The sequence below is a fragment of the Palaemon carinicauda genome, chromosome 7, assembly GCF_036898095.1.
Source record: "Palaemon carinicauda isolate YSFRI2023 chromosome 7, ASM3689809v2, whole genome shotgun sequence".
In the NCBI taxonomy this organism is placed as follows: domain Eukaryota; kingdom Metazoa; phylum Arthropoda; class Malacostraca; order Decapoda; family Palaemonidae; genus Palaemon; species Palaemon carinicauda.
In genome coordinates, this window is record NC_090731.1 from 90,220,538 (window position 1) to 90,233,553 (window position 13,016).

The 13,016-nt window shown below is 34.3% G+C and overlaps 1 protein-coding gene across 2 annotated transcripts in view; it reads left to right on the top strand.

The window, feature by feature from the left end:
• Nucleotides 1-8,592, top strand: part of LOC137643963 (protein YIPF1-like) — a 197,066-nt gene extending 188,474 nt beyond the window's left edge. For both annotated transcript variants that reach the window (XM_068376785.1, XM_068376784.1), the window contains one exon: nt 6,061-8,592. In XM_068376785.1, coding sequence (XP_068232886.1) covers nt 6,061-6,537 — 477 coding nt within the window. In that variant the 3' untranslated portion in view covers nt 6,538-8,592. The remainder of the gene's footprint in view (nt 1-6,060) is intronic.
• Nucleotides 8,593-13,016: the final 4,424 nt, after the last annotated feature.

The window sequence follows — 13,016 nt, forward strand, 5'->3', positions numbered from 1 at the left end:
TATGTTTTCCGGGTTTCGTGAGAGAGCTGCTAGTTCTGAGATTCTAGCACCTGAGGCCAAAGCCGTTAGAAATAAAGTCTTCCTAAGAAGAGTGATATAAGAGCAGGATTCATTGTCCGTGTCCGACGCAAGTTTGAGGACATCGTTCAGAGACCAAGAGACCTTTTGTGGCCGAACCGAAGGTCGAAGCCTAGCACACGCTTTTGGAATAGATGAGAAATAGGAATCAGCCAGGTTAATGTTAAACCCAACAAGGAAGATCTTCTTCAAAGCTGACTTGATGGTGGTTATAGTGCTAGCTGCTAGGCCTTTGTCAAATAGGAACCTAAAGAAAGAGATGGCTAAATTCGGAGACATACGAGTATGGTCTGAATTCTTTAGGAAATCTGCTAGTTTCTTAACGGCCGAATCATAATGACGAATTGTCGAGTCCCTTTTGTCTGATTCGATGAAGAGAACGTTTTCCGGGTCAATGTTTGCGTCTCTACGAGCTGCAAACTTCATGAAGTCCACAAAGTTAGGGTTTTGGCTATCCTTGAGGAATCTGATGCAGTCTGAGTTTGGATTACTTGGGTCAGTTTGGGGAATGGGATCCGGAAGGGACGGAGTTTCAACTCGAGGAGGAGAGGAAACCAACTGCTCTTTGGCCAGTGAGGTGCTACTAAGGCCACTGCCCCCCGGAAGGAGCGTAGTTTGTGTAAAACTTTCATTAGAAGATTCACTGGGGGAAATCACCGGCCGTCACAGGTCTCTTCCCAGAAATAGATTTTTCCTTCGTCAAAATCCCTTTATTAATGATGGCAGATTTTAGCAAATTGTTTTATATATTTCTTTAACCTAAAGCTTTTATATTTGTTTTCTAATCGTAACTCTCATTTATAGGGGGCATTGTGGCTACTTTGAGAACATGAAGTTTTCATATTAACTTTTTCTTTGCCACCTATCAATCTTTGTTCAGCATTCTGCATAATAATATTTTTTCACCCATTCATTGAATTTTTCTAAAAATGGACACATAGCCATTCTATATTGTTGTTTATTTAGGTGCTTTATTTGTGCTTTTGTGAGTTGATATTTAGGTCCTATACTTCTGCTGAGAAGAGGCAATAAAGTATTTTTCATTTGTGCTTGAATCTTATATACATTCATCAAATTTTTGTGCTACATGTGTAAGGGTGATCCAATATCAGATGTTTGTGATCTATGTAAGAATGATTGAACTAATAGTGTTATTGCAATTGAATATCTAAAGTAGAATTAGCTTGCGTAATAGAATTGACTGGATTTAATAAAATAGAGAACATAAATATTAAGTTTGAGGTATGATTTCTGAATTTCTTGAAACTAAGTTGGTAGGTTCTTTGAGTGTGGTTTCCTTTTGTAAATTATTGAGTCAACTAGACACTTGAAAGGAAGTAATTAACTCGGCAATTGAATGATATATGCATATAATGCATTTTTGTTTAACAATGAGACATTTCCCACCTTACATAAGGATCTTAAAGGGACCGTCTGCCATGCCATTTTTTTTTCTAATTATTCAAATACACAATTTGTATATATATTTTAGACATATATGATACCTTCATCATATGAAAATTTCAAGTCATTTGATCAAAAACTTTTTTATAAGCAAAAATCATGATATAAAATTTTTTTTAGGTACACTTTTCTTCACCAATATGACACCAATTGTTTTGAAAATCATACCATCAAAATTTCTTTATAAATCGAATAATTCTGTGTAACAGATTTTTTATGTTCCTTTTTCTTTTTTTTAAGGAATTCTTTCTTAATTTTCTTCGTCTAGACGTAAAATGTTCATGAAAATTGGAAATAAGAGAAAAAGGAAACTAAAAATTCAGGTACACAAAATTGTGTTATTTTTATTCCTCTTTTCAATGATATCTTTCTTTCTAAAATTGAACAATTAATAAGTGACAAAAATGTACCTAAGTGTGAATAGGTATGTTTTTGAGTTACGATCTCACAAAGATTTGCAACAAATTTTTGCTTCTTTTCTTAAAGAATTCAAGATAACATTATTATGATAACCTTACTTTGTACTTTTATTGTTTATTCCTACATAAATGCACCCTAAACGAGGTATTTAAACCTTAAGTTTATTATTATATTTGGCGCAAGGGTGTCATGAGTTGCCAGCGGCTTCTCATTGTTGCCAGAGTTTTAGTCAGCTTTGTACTCTTATTCATGTTTCCCTCTCTTCTTGGCTCTTTTTATTTCTTGCTCTCTGCTTACTTTTTGTTCTTTCTATGACCGTAGGTAACATTGGTGTTGCTATAAAGTTCCTGAGGACGTTGTGAAAACAACAATGTACATACGAACTGCAAGTAAACAAATACAGTAGGGTCCCGAATTATGCGAGAATTTGGTCGATGAATGACCTCGTATAAATGGAAAATCGCAGATTTCGAAACACACAACTAACAGAAATAATTACATTTGGCCATGGCAACCGGCAACTTGCTTATTCAAACGTGTTTACTACCCTTTTCCATTACTTTTTTTGTACTGTACTGTATTTCTTTATAATATCAAATTGTTCTTGTAAATAAATCAAACATTTAATATACTTTAAAGTTCTAATAACTTGAAAAATGGTTAAAATTACAACCAGGATGGGTGTAAACACTGTATATTTCCCGTTATAACACGACCCAAAATACAGACAAATTTTAATGTTTGTCATATCTATTGTTTAAGACAACTGGTGAATAGCAAAACCATCACTCTATAGACTAGCTTTTGTTGTATGATTGAAAATCCAAAATTATCAAAATAAAGGCGATTTTATATCATGCGTTTCCTAAACACGCCAAAAAGCACAATAGAAAACGACAACCAATGTTTTGTTTACGTTTATCTCTGATCATAACGAAGAAACAGACGCATTTACACATCTGTGTATAGGTTAGTTTTTGCATCCACAGCAATCTTACCAATATTGATTATATGTTGATTTTGTTATTACCAATGCTCTACTTAATTTTTTTTCTAAGAACTTCCAAATAAATGAAGTGAATGCCATTTATATAATGTTTTTCTTTATGACGCCACCTGAAACGGTAACCTTCCATTTGTTTACGCTCCATCTTCGATCATAATAAACAAACGAACGCATTAAACACACATGATCAAAGTGATAACTAATGATATTACAAACATTTAGTAAACATTATGTTATTACAAATATTTTACTTACCGTATCCTTATAAATTCCTAAATTCGTAGCAAAGCTGGAAACCTTTTTTTTCCTTATGCGTTTAATCCACAATAGCAAACTGCCGCTAATGACAGAATGATAATTTACGATAATCCTAAACTGTTACGAAAGATAATTGTCCTTTCCATATCCAAAATACTTTTCCTAACTTCAGTTAGGAAAACCATATGCAAAAATGGTAAAAGAAGAAAGTACTAGGCCTATTTTTAAAGTCATCGAACAATTAGGTTACCGCTATTACGTTCGATGTGACAGAGAGAGAGAGAGAGAGAGAGAGAGAGAGAGAGAGAGAGAGAGAGAGAGAGAGAGATGGTTTTAAATGTACTAAACAATAAATATAGTTTATAACACATTGGTCCTTATGTAATATTAACTGTATTGATGGTTTGAATAAATTAAGAAATGGTGTAAACAATTCTTTGTTAACGTATTCGTACGCGCATATTCGTGAGAGCGGAAGCTAGACATCAGCTGATCTAATCACAGCCAAAAGTAAAACAAAAAGAAGTCAGCAATACTCGATTTTTAAAACACACCCAAAATTTAAAAACCATAGTACATGTTTTATTATAGCGCAATTGACTATTTAAAGAGTAAAAATTTTCTGGAATAGAATGGTGTTTCCTAAATAATAGTGGTTTGCTGACGAAATCGGGTACCGTATTTTAAGCTATGATTGAAGTGGATGTATACGCGGTATAATTTTTTTGTTTTGTATTTAATTGACACTTTAAGAAAACCGATTTTGGTTTCTTCATCTATTTGTAAGTATTGTATAACACGAGAGAGAGAGAGAGAGAGAGAGAGAGAGAGAGAGAGAGAGAGAGAGAGAGAGAGAGAGAGAGAGAGAGAGAGAATCAGCTGTTGTAATCGAGTGCCGTGTTTTTGTTTCGTGTACCTCCTGAAGCGAGGAATTGATCACCACAACTAACAATTGTCATGTTAATTTCATTCTTAAACTCAAGTTGCCATATGTTAACTAGGGTTTTATTTCTTACAGAGAGAGAGAGAGAGAGAGAGAGAGAGAGAGAGAGAGAGAGAGAGAGAGAGAGATTTGATGGCAGAAATTCGAGAGAGAGAGAGAGAGAGAGAGAGAGAGAGAGAGAGAGAGAGAGAGAGAGAGAGAGATTTGATGGCAGAAATTCGAGAGAGAGAGAGAGAGAGAGAGAGAGAGAGAGAGAGAGAGAGAGAGAGAGAGAGAGAGAGAGAGATTTTTATTTTACCGTCTACTCTTCAAAACTAATCTTTGCAAATCAAATGTGTACTGTTTAAAATATGACAAAATATTGCCGACTCGTTACCGTAGTTTAGGCTATTCACTGCCGATAAACGAATCCAGTCTACTCGTGAAAACCTTGAACGCCCGGAGGGAAAAATAAGGCTTTTATATATACTCTACTAAATAAAAATAATGCTTTAATATACCATCATTAACACTACCATTACAATTATCGTAAGTTTGGAGAAAGATAATGATTGCCGAGAACGTAACCACAATTCTGTTTACATTTTGTCAGCTGGACTCACACAGTTAACAGTTGATTTCATTGTTGATGTGGAATTTTATCCTTAAATAGGCTATTAATTATGAAATTATGTTAATAAGATGTAATGTTAATATTGTTTTGTAAAATTTATTATAAATCACCGTATTTAGGGCTACCAATATGCTTAGAAAGACAATAGATTTGATACATTTTATAATGCTTGACTCGCAGACTTTGAACAGTTTCGCAGATACAGAAAATTTATTTTTGAAAAATAGAGGTCGCATAAAAGGGGAATCGTATAATTCGAACACGCATAATTCCGGACCCTACTGTACATGCTTTATAACTTCTATACGTCTTTGGAAACTCTGGCCGCCGTTCTCGTAGCTCATAGTTTTCGTTCACCTACCCTCTACCAATGCCTTCCATTTCTGCCAGACGTACGAGATTTAGAAACATAAGTGAAAAAATTGCTTTACTGTATATATGCAAAAATAAACACAAAGATAATTCTATCAAACTCAGTCATGCAAACGATGCAGTAAGAATGACATCATCATATAAAGACCGCTATATCTTCATTAACTGTAAAAATAATTGGCTGAAACTTCTGGAGAGGATGTACAATATGTTTCTGCATACATAGGAGTAATAAAACGATTTTTGATTTCTGAAAGTTGGTATGTCAAAACACTGTGTTGGATGGTCCCCTTAAGCCTGTTGATTATTGTCCTTCTGTAAAATCTGTCAAGGTAAATACATAGTGCTGAAGGTTCAATGTAGCATCCCATCATCCCGAATTGCTTCTGTTTATTTTATTATTTGTCCATTGAGCTGTCCAGGTTCTTTTTGCATGTTTCACCTTTCCTCCAGGAATAAAAATAGAAATTAATGTTATCACTGAAGGAAGCTCTAGAGTTCTCTCTCTCTTTCATCTTTGCTTGTTCCAGGTGCATCAACTATGAAATTAGCCATTCTAAAATAGATCCTATTCTCATTTTTAATTAATATTATAGTTATCTTGTCTCCTTACATTATATAACATAGTCATGGGCATGAGAGGAGTATATTTTTCATCCATTCAGTTTGTCTTGTCAGTGAATGTTACTATTCAATTGTTTTGTTGTAATTGTTGTATGAACACTATTTATACAGTATATGTATCAGAATTTTCTTTATTTCATTTATAAAAGGAAAACTTGTACTTTAAAGAACATATGTTACTGCATGTATGGTAAGGATGATGTTAGTTTAGCATTTTTTCCTAACACCTTTTCATGAACTGTGTAATTGCTAACTTTCTAATGCCAGACCTTGTTGTTCCAGTTGTATTTCTTTGCTGCACCTAACAGAGCACAAAGCAACGTCATACCAGTAGAACCTGTAAAAGCCGATGATAATGAAAACAAAGCGCCATCACCAACAACCAAAAGACAAGCTGTAGAAGAAAAAGAAAAGAAAGAAAGTGGTGTGTTACCATCTGCATTGCAGAAAGACCCGGGTGGAGACAATGGAGACACTGCAGACAAAAAGGCTGTAGAGAAACCAGTTGAAGAAGTAGCTGAACCACAGCAGCAGAAACCTGTAAATGGTGGTATTGAGAAGAAATCAGCAGCTTTGGAATCAGCTGCTTTGAAACTAGAAAAACAGCCTTTGATATCAAAGACCAGCTCAGATCCAGTCGATACTATTGGTAAGGGAACACCTGCGACTGTGAAAAAAGCTAGTGATACAAAGGACTTGGTACAAAGATCAAATGCTGATTTAAGTAAGAGTGCTGTTAGTCCTCTATCAAAATCATAACTTTAACAGGAACTTTCTTTATAAAACATTGACATGAATGTTTTGTAAAAATTTATTTATAGAATTGCTATATTTAATGTATAAGGAGATACACATGACATGCAGTGAGGTTGCTAGAAGTTCTGTTTGCCAGGTAGGAGTAGCTGTGAATGTTTATGAAATTGCTGTGTTGCACAATATATAAAGTATGTGCCTTGTGTGTTGATGCCTATGGTGATATAAATTACATTTAGTTGTGAGTTTTGATTTAAATTGTAACAGAGGCAAAAGGTGGCCAGCACACACTTTATCCCTCCAGGTGGGTGTTTTCAGCCTCCCTACAGAATCAAATACTGTACCCCAAACAGACGCAAGCATTTTACTTGTCTGCTAATCCATTAAATTCATTGATTAAAGGCAATCCTCCTGTTACATATGGATCAAGCATTACTGCTGTGTCTATAGAAATTTATTGAAATTGTTATACTGTATGTTGAAAGTTTAGCTACAGAATAATGGGGATTGTGTTTTTTCTCTTGTTAATTTTATATTTTCTTGAGCAATTTGTTTTGATTTGATGTTGATGTATGTTTTTAGAGTGAAACTTTCAGTAATTTGATTTAGAATATTTAGTAATCACCATAGTTTTTGGAAGATTGCATAAGGTAGTATTTGTGTATATTTTGAATAATAATGTTTGTATGTAGGTACTGTGTGTTTTATAGGGACCCATGAATTAACTTAGGTTATCTAAGAAGTTTTTTGTTTTTAAAATCAGGGAAGTTTTCTTACCTGGAGCCAAAGTGGCTGTGATTTTCATTCTCCAGGGATGTATTAACATTGCATAGTAATGGTATAGTAGAACAGTAGATCATGAATAACTGGATTGAGGTATTTTGAGGTGCTTTTACTAAATATGGATGAAAACCAATAGCAGTTTTTGGTATAGTTTGAGAACTTGAAATGAATACTGTAATGACTTTCATTTATGACTCGGCTGACTATTTGTTGTCTTAGTTTTAATATGGTCATTGTAAGAAGTTGGGAGGCTTAAGTTGTAAGATTGTGTGTATGTTCTGGTCTTCTCTCTATCATTTTCATTTAGGTATATGTTTTTGGTATATTTATGTGTGATTTATGAAAATAATCACAAATTCTGTATTACAGAGCAGTCATTCCTGGTTATGTGTATTGTTGGTATTTTAATTGATCAGTGTGTTATCAAAAGCATTCCCAGATAGGTGTATTTAACATGGATAAGAATTTTTACTCTAGACAAATCCTAGTTATCCCAGCTCAAATTTCCCCAATTACTTAGTTCAAAATAGTGAATGCTGTACAATACTGATATTTTCAAGGCCATAAATTCACTTTAAAATGACTATAGTTAAAATATTTATATTATTTAATTGGGAGTAAAATTCTTAATTTACTGTGATTTAAAATCTTGTGTTCAACCACAGAATAAACTGTGTTATATTTATCTGCTTAATAAAATCCATTACTCTGGTGAAGTAGCATGTTTATTTTTTTCAGGGGAGGGAAAGAAGGATCAAAATATCTTTACCATGTCCTTAATCAATATCTTAACTTTGACTCATGTCAGTATATTAGAACAATGTTAACTAAGGCTCATACAAACAGAAAGTCAACTCTAGTGTATGTACTCTATCTTCTTTCACTGAATGTTGAAGGCTGATGTTTAATTCCTTATTTGTTAAACTGCATAAAAATTCAATTTCGTACATAAATTTGCATTTATCTATGCATGAGTTGTATGAGGTATGGAAGTAGTATGTATTACATTTATGTAGTTTGATAAAGAATGATGCTTCATTATGTATCTGTTCTTTTCTCTAAATTGTATGCGTACATTCATGTAAACCAATCCAAAAAAGGCAAATGATATATATATATATATGGTTATGTATATTGCTATGATGAAAGCAATTTAAACATGTGCTTAAAACTGATGTTCACTATGATGTGAAACCCCAGTGAAGGAAAAGAAATTATAAATGCATATACTTCTGAATGCTGAAAAATAAAGGACTTGTTCTTATATTATTATTATTACTTGCTAAGCTACAACCCTAGTTGGGAAAGCAGGATGCTTTAAGCCCCGGGGCTCCAACAGGGAAAATAACCCAGTGAGGAAAGGAAATAAGAAAAAATAAAAATTTAAGAAGAGTAAAAACATTAAAGTAAATATCTCCTGTATAAACTATAAAAACTTTTAACACAACAAGAGGAAGAGAAACGAGACAGAGCAGCGTGCCCGAGTGTACCCTCAAGCTAGAGAACTCTATCCCAAGACAGTGGAAGACCATGGTACAAAGGCTATGGCACTATCCAAGACTAGAGAACAATGGTTTGATTTTGGAGTGTCCTCCTAGAAGAGCTGCTGACCATAGCTAAAGAGTCTCTTCTACCTTTAACAAGAGGAAAGTGGCCACTGAACAATTGCAGTGCAGTAACCCCTTGGGTGAAGAAGAATTGTTTGGTAATCTCGGTGTTGTCAGGTGTAAGAGGACAGAGGAGAATGTGTGAAAAATAGGCCAGGCTATTCGCTATGTGGGGTTGTAGGCGAAGGGAAAATGAACCGTAACCCGAGAGAAGGATTCAATGTAGTACTGTCTGGTTAGTCAAAAGACCTTATAATTTTCTAGCGGTAGTATCTCGACGGTATTAGAAAACCATCTATGTTATGGTAAAGAGAAAGCAGATTAGAGTGAAAAAAATATATCCTGTCTTTAGACTAATGAGTCATCTAACAATGATACTTAAAAGTGGGCTGTCCTTTACCAATTGTAAATGGTATTATTAGAAATGAAAAGAACATATTTCTTATTACAGTACAGTATTGTTAATGTGCTTTGTTTCTTTGACTTAGCAAAGGTTAAAGACTCCTTGGGGAGTTTGGGGTTATTTTTAAAACACCCTTTTAAAACCAAGTGTTAATATTTTTTTCTTAGTTCTTTTCTTATTGGAGTTTCTGCTAAGATTTTTTTTAGGTTATATAGCACTTTGAACTTTATTTTGAATGTACATGTATTAGTTTATGGTTTACATGGTTTTATATATTTTTTATTGGAAGTGATTTTTCTTAGTATTTTTCATGTGTAAAGCAATTTAAATGGATATTGTACATGATTTGAAGGACTTTGTTTTTGAGATACTGTATAATGATTGTTCCTGGGCATGTGTTTGTTTAAACTTACAATCAAATTCCAAAGATGACTGACACTTATGCTGTTTATATTAGTAAGCTCAACATGCACGATACAGTATTGGAAAAGTGATGGTCATCGACTGTCAGCAAACTATTGAATTTGACAGTACTGTACATTACCTTCGATAACAACTATAGTGAGGGTTATTTAAAGACAAATAACCACGTTATAATTAGGAGAAATTCATAACTGACAATGATTTGTAAACAAACTAGAAAAGAAGAGTTTTAAGCCAGTTCCACATCGGTTAGCGTGGGAACCATAAAGACAAAATCAGGGTTTGATATGTTAACTCTTGTTGACTTGTGTAAATATATAGCATACTTGTGTCCGCCAATGCTTTTATGTTTATCATTTCACCAAATATGAATAGATGGATAATTGGGATCTGTCTATATATGACATAATAGTACGTTTTGTGAAGCTCAGTGAATTTGCTCTTCTCAAGGAAAATTTTAATGAAGCATTCTGCTTTTACTGTTTGTGGGGAGAGGTAATATTAACCTATGAGAGATGAGTTTGAAAACTGTAGTGTGTCAAGAGAGATATTATAGAGGAAAATAGTCAACTTTGTATATGTTCAGGCTTTAATAAATAAGCTTTTTTCATGTTTTGTAAAATGCAATAGTAAATTTTCCATTCATGACATAGCTTTCCTTGACAACGTATCACGTTAAATTTTATAGGGAAAATAATGTTAAGACAAATTAGAACTATATATTAGGTGTTTCATCACATTATGCAGAGAATTTAATTAATTTAACTTGGTAAAATGGTGTAATAATTTCTTAGTACAATGGTAACTTGATGTCATGCATATGTAATATGAACATCTTAATTCAGTCTTTAACTTTTCATGAGTTTTTTTTTATAATTTTCAATAAATATTTTTTAAATATTATTGCTAAACTGTTCTGTACAATACAGTATATACATTTGTGTATAAAGGTAAGAATTTTTCTTTAACCTTATGATTGTAGATTTTAGTTGTAGTCAAGAAAAAAAAAATTCAGCTGAAGAGTTTTAATACTAAATTGATGTAAGACCACAGCATGTATGTTGCTGACATGACTTTTCACACAAAGTCTTGGAGCAGCCTGCTGATGATACCCATCATTGGTCTTTGGGCTGCAAGCAACAGTATTTCTATGAGTTTCTTATACAGTATTACTACTGACTTGGCTATATGACGAACTTCTCGATATAGTGACTTTGAGTGACAATGGTACCGAAACAACGTACAAAATACATTTCTGGTCAGTACGTCATAATCGAGATGTGTGGCACACCGTCTTATTAGTGAATAGAGGGGTTTTTATGAAAGATAAAACAATTTTTGGGGGTGTTGTTTTATGTGCCCAAGGACTTTCCCATGAAAGGCTAGAAAAGGGCATCCAATACAACATAAATATCAAAGAAATATTGTCTCCTCAGTTCTAGGGCTAGTGTATCATGCAAAGCCAACACTTAAACTTTGAGTTTAGGCATTCTTAAACTTTATACAGTATGCCCTCGCTTTTTGCGGATTCATTCTTTACAATTTTGCTCATTCACAACATACAGACCCACATAGCCTGTTAAATAAAAATCACATATTCGCGAGAAATACTTTTGCGGTGCAACGATTTCAAACAGCTCGAGCTCCTCCTCACCAAGCTAGCTTCACGCCACTTCCCTTTGCCCAGCACAGCATCCCATCTCACGATGACTTGGCCTCAGTCTAGGATTCTCTCTCCACACGTGTGCATCCCACACTTCATTCCTTTTTGAACAGAATCACGTTTTCATGTAAAAAAGTGGTGTACTGTATTTGTATACAGTAGTACTAACTCCTGGACATTGTTTATTTTACTAGGTAATGTACTGTAAATGTGTGATTCCCTACAGTACATATGAGTATAATGCGTTCCAGGACCGAGCTTGTATGTCCATGCACTTGTATCTCAAATAAATTTTTAACATATAAAATAACAAAAAAAAAAAAATTAATCCATTCCCACCCTCTTAAAAACACCCAAATCAATTATATAACAATGGAAAAAAATGCTTTTAATTGTTTCAATACTTTACCTAAACTGTCAAAACAACGTAAATGATTGCTGGACTGCGATCTGCAATAAAATGTGGCTTTATTATGGAGTTCTTGCCTTTGAGACAGATGGTAGTTTCAACGGCATAATGTGTGGAGGAGAAGGGAGGGAGAGAATTGGACGGTACATGTATGATATTTACACTTGCCTACACTACGTATCATAACACTTAGACTTTAAATCAACTCGAATTTTAAAATAAATTTTATTCTCATGTATCTTATTTTCAAATTTTTTTAATTTTTGTTTTTTTTACTGTTCCTCACTTGTCTTACATCTTTTTGCCTTGCATTCACTTTCACTTGTTGCCGGCCTTTTAAAAAAAAAACAATTCAAGGGGGTTTGTTTCCGTTTCCCTTTCAATATGTTGCGGAAATGAGTTGAGCAAGTGTCATTAAAAAGAGCTGAAGCATGACCACATGACAATTTATCAGGGTGTCTTATCAACGAATCAGACACATCCTGCCACATAGCAACACGTCCTTGATCTCCCTCGAAGAAAGAAGTTCCTCCGGTTCCGCCTCGTGAGCTCTTGCATCACCTCTGTATATTGCATGGTCTGAAGCTCAATCAATTCCTCTTTCGTGAGTTCTTGATGCTCCTGGACAAGATCGTTGACATCTGCCTCATCTATCTCCAGCCCCATGAACTTTCCAAGAGACACGATCTCTTCCAACACAATGGGTTTGAGGTCAGGCTGCGGTGTATCAAACAATTAAAAGTACCTTCCAGCTACGGAATCCACAATTTTTTCCATGCTGAATCTAAGGGTCTTTGTGTTACACCCTGCCATGCTTCATCAATAATTTTCAAACAATGAAAACACTGAAATGGTCCTTCCAAAATTCACGAAGGGTAAGAATGGTGTTGTCTGTAACATCAAAGCATTTCTTAAATGTTCTGTGTACAGTTTCTTAAACTTTGAAATGACATGTTGGTCCAAGGGCTGGAGGAGTGGCGTGGCGTTGGGCGGGAAATGTAGGGCTTTGACGAACTTGAATTCATCCAGAATGTCATCTTCATGACCAGGGCCATTATCTAGGATGAGAAGACATTTCAGCAGCAGGTTTTTCTTCAACAAATAAATACTTCTTGACTGCCGGACCAAATCACAGATTCACCTACTCTGTGAAAAAATGTCTTGTAACCCAAGTCTTTGAATTTGAACACCACATGA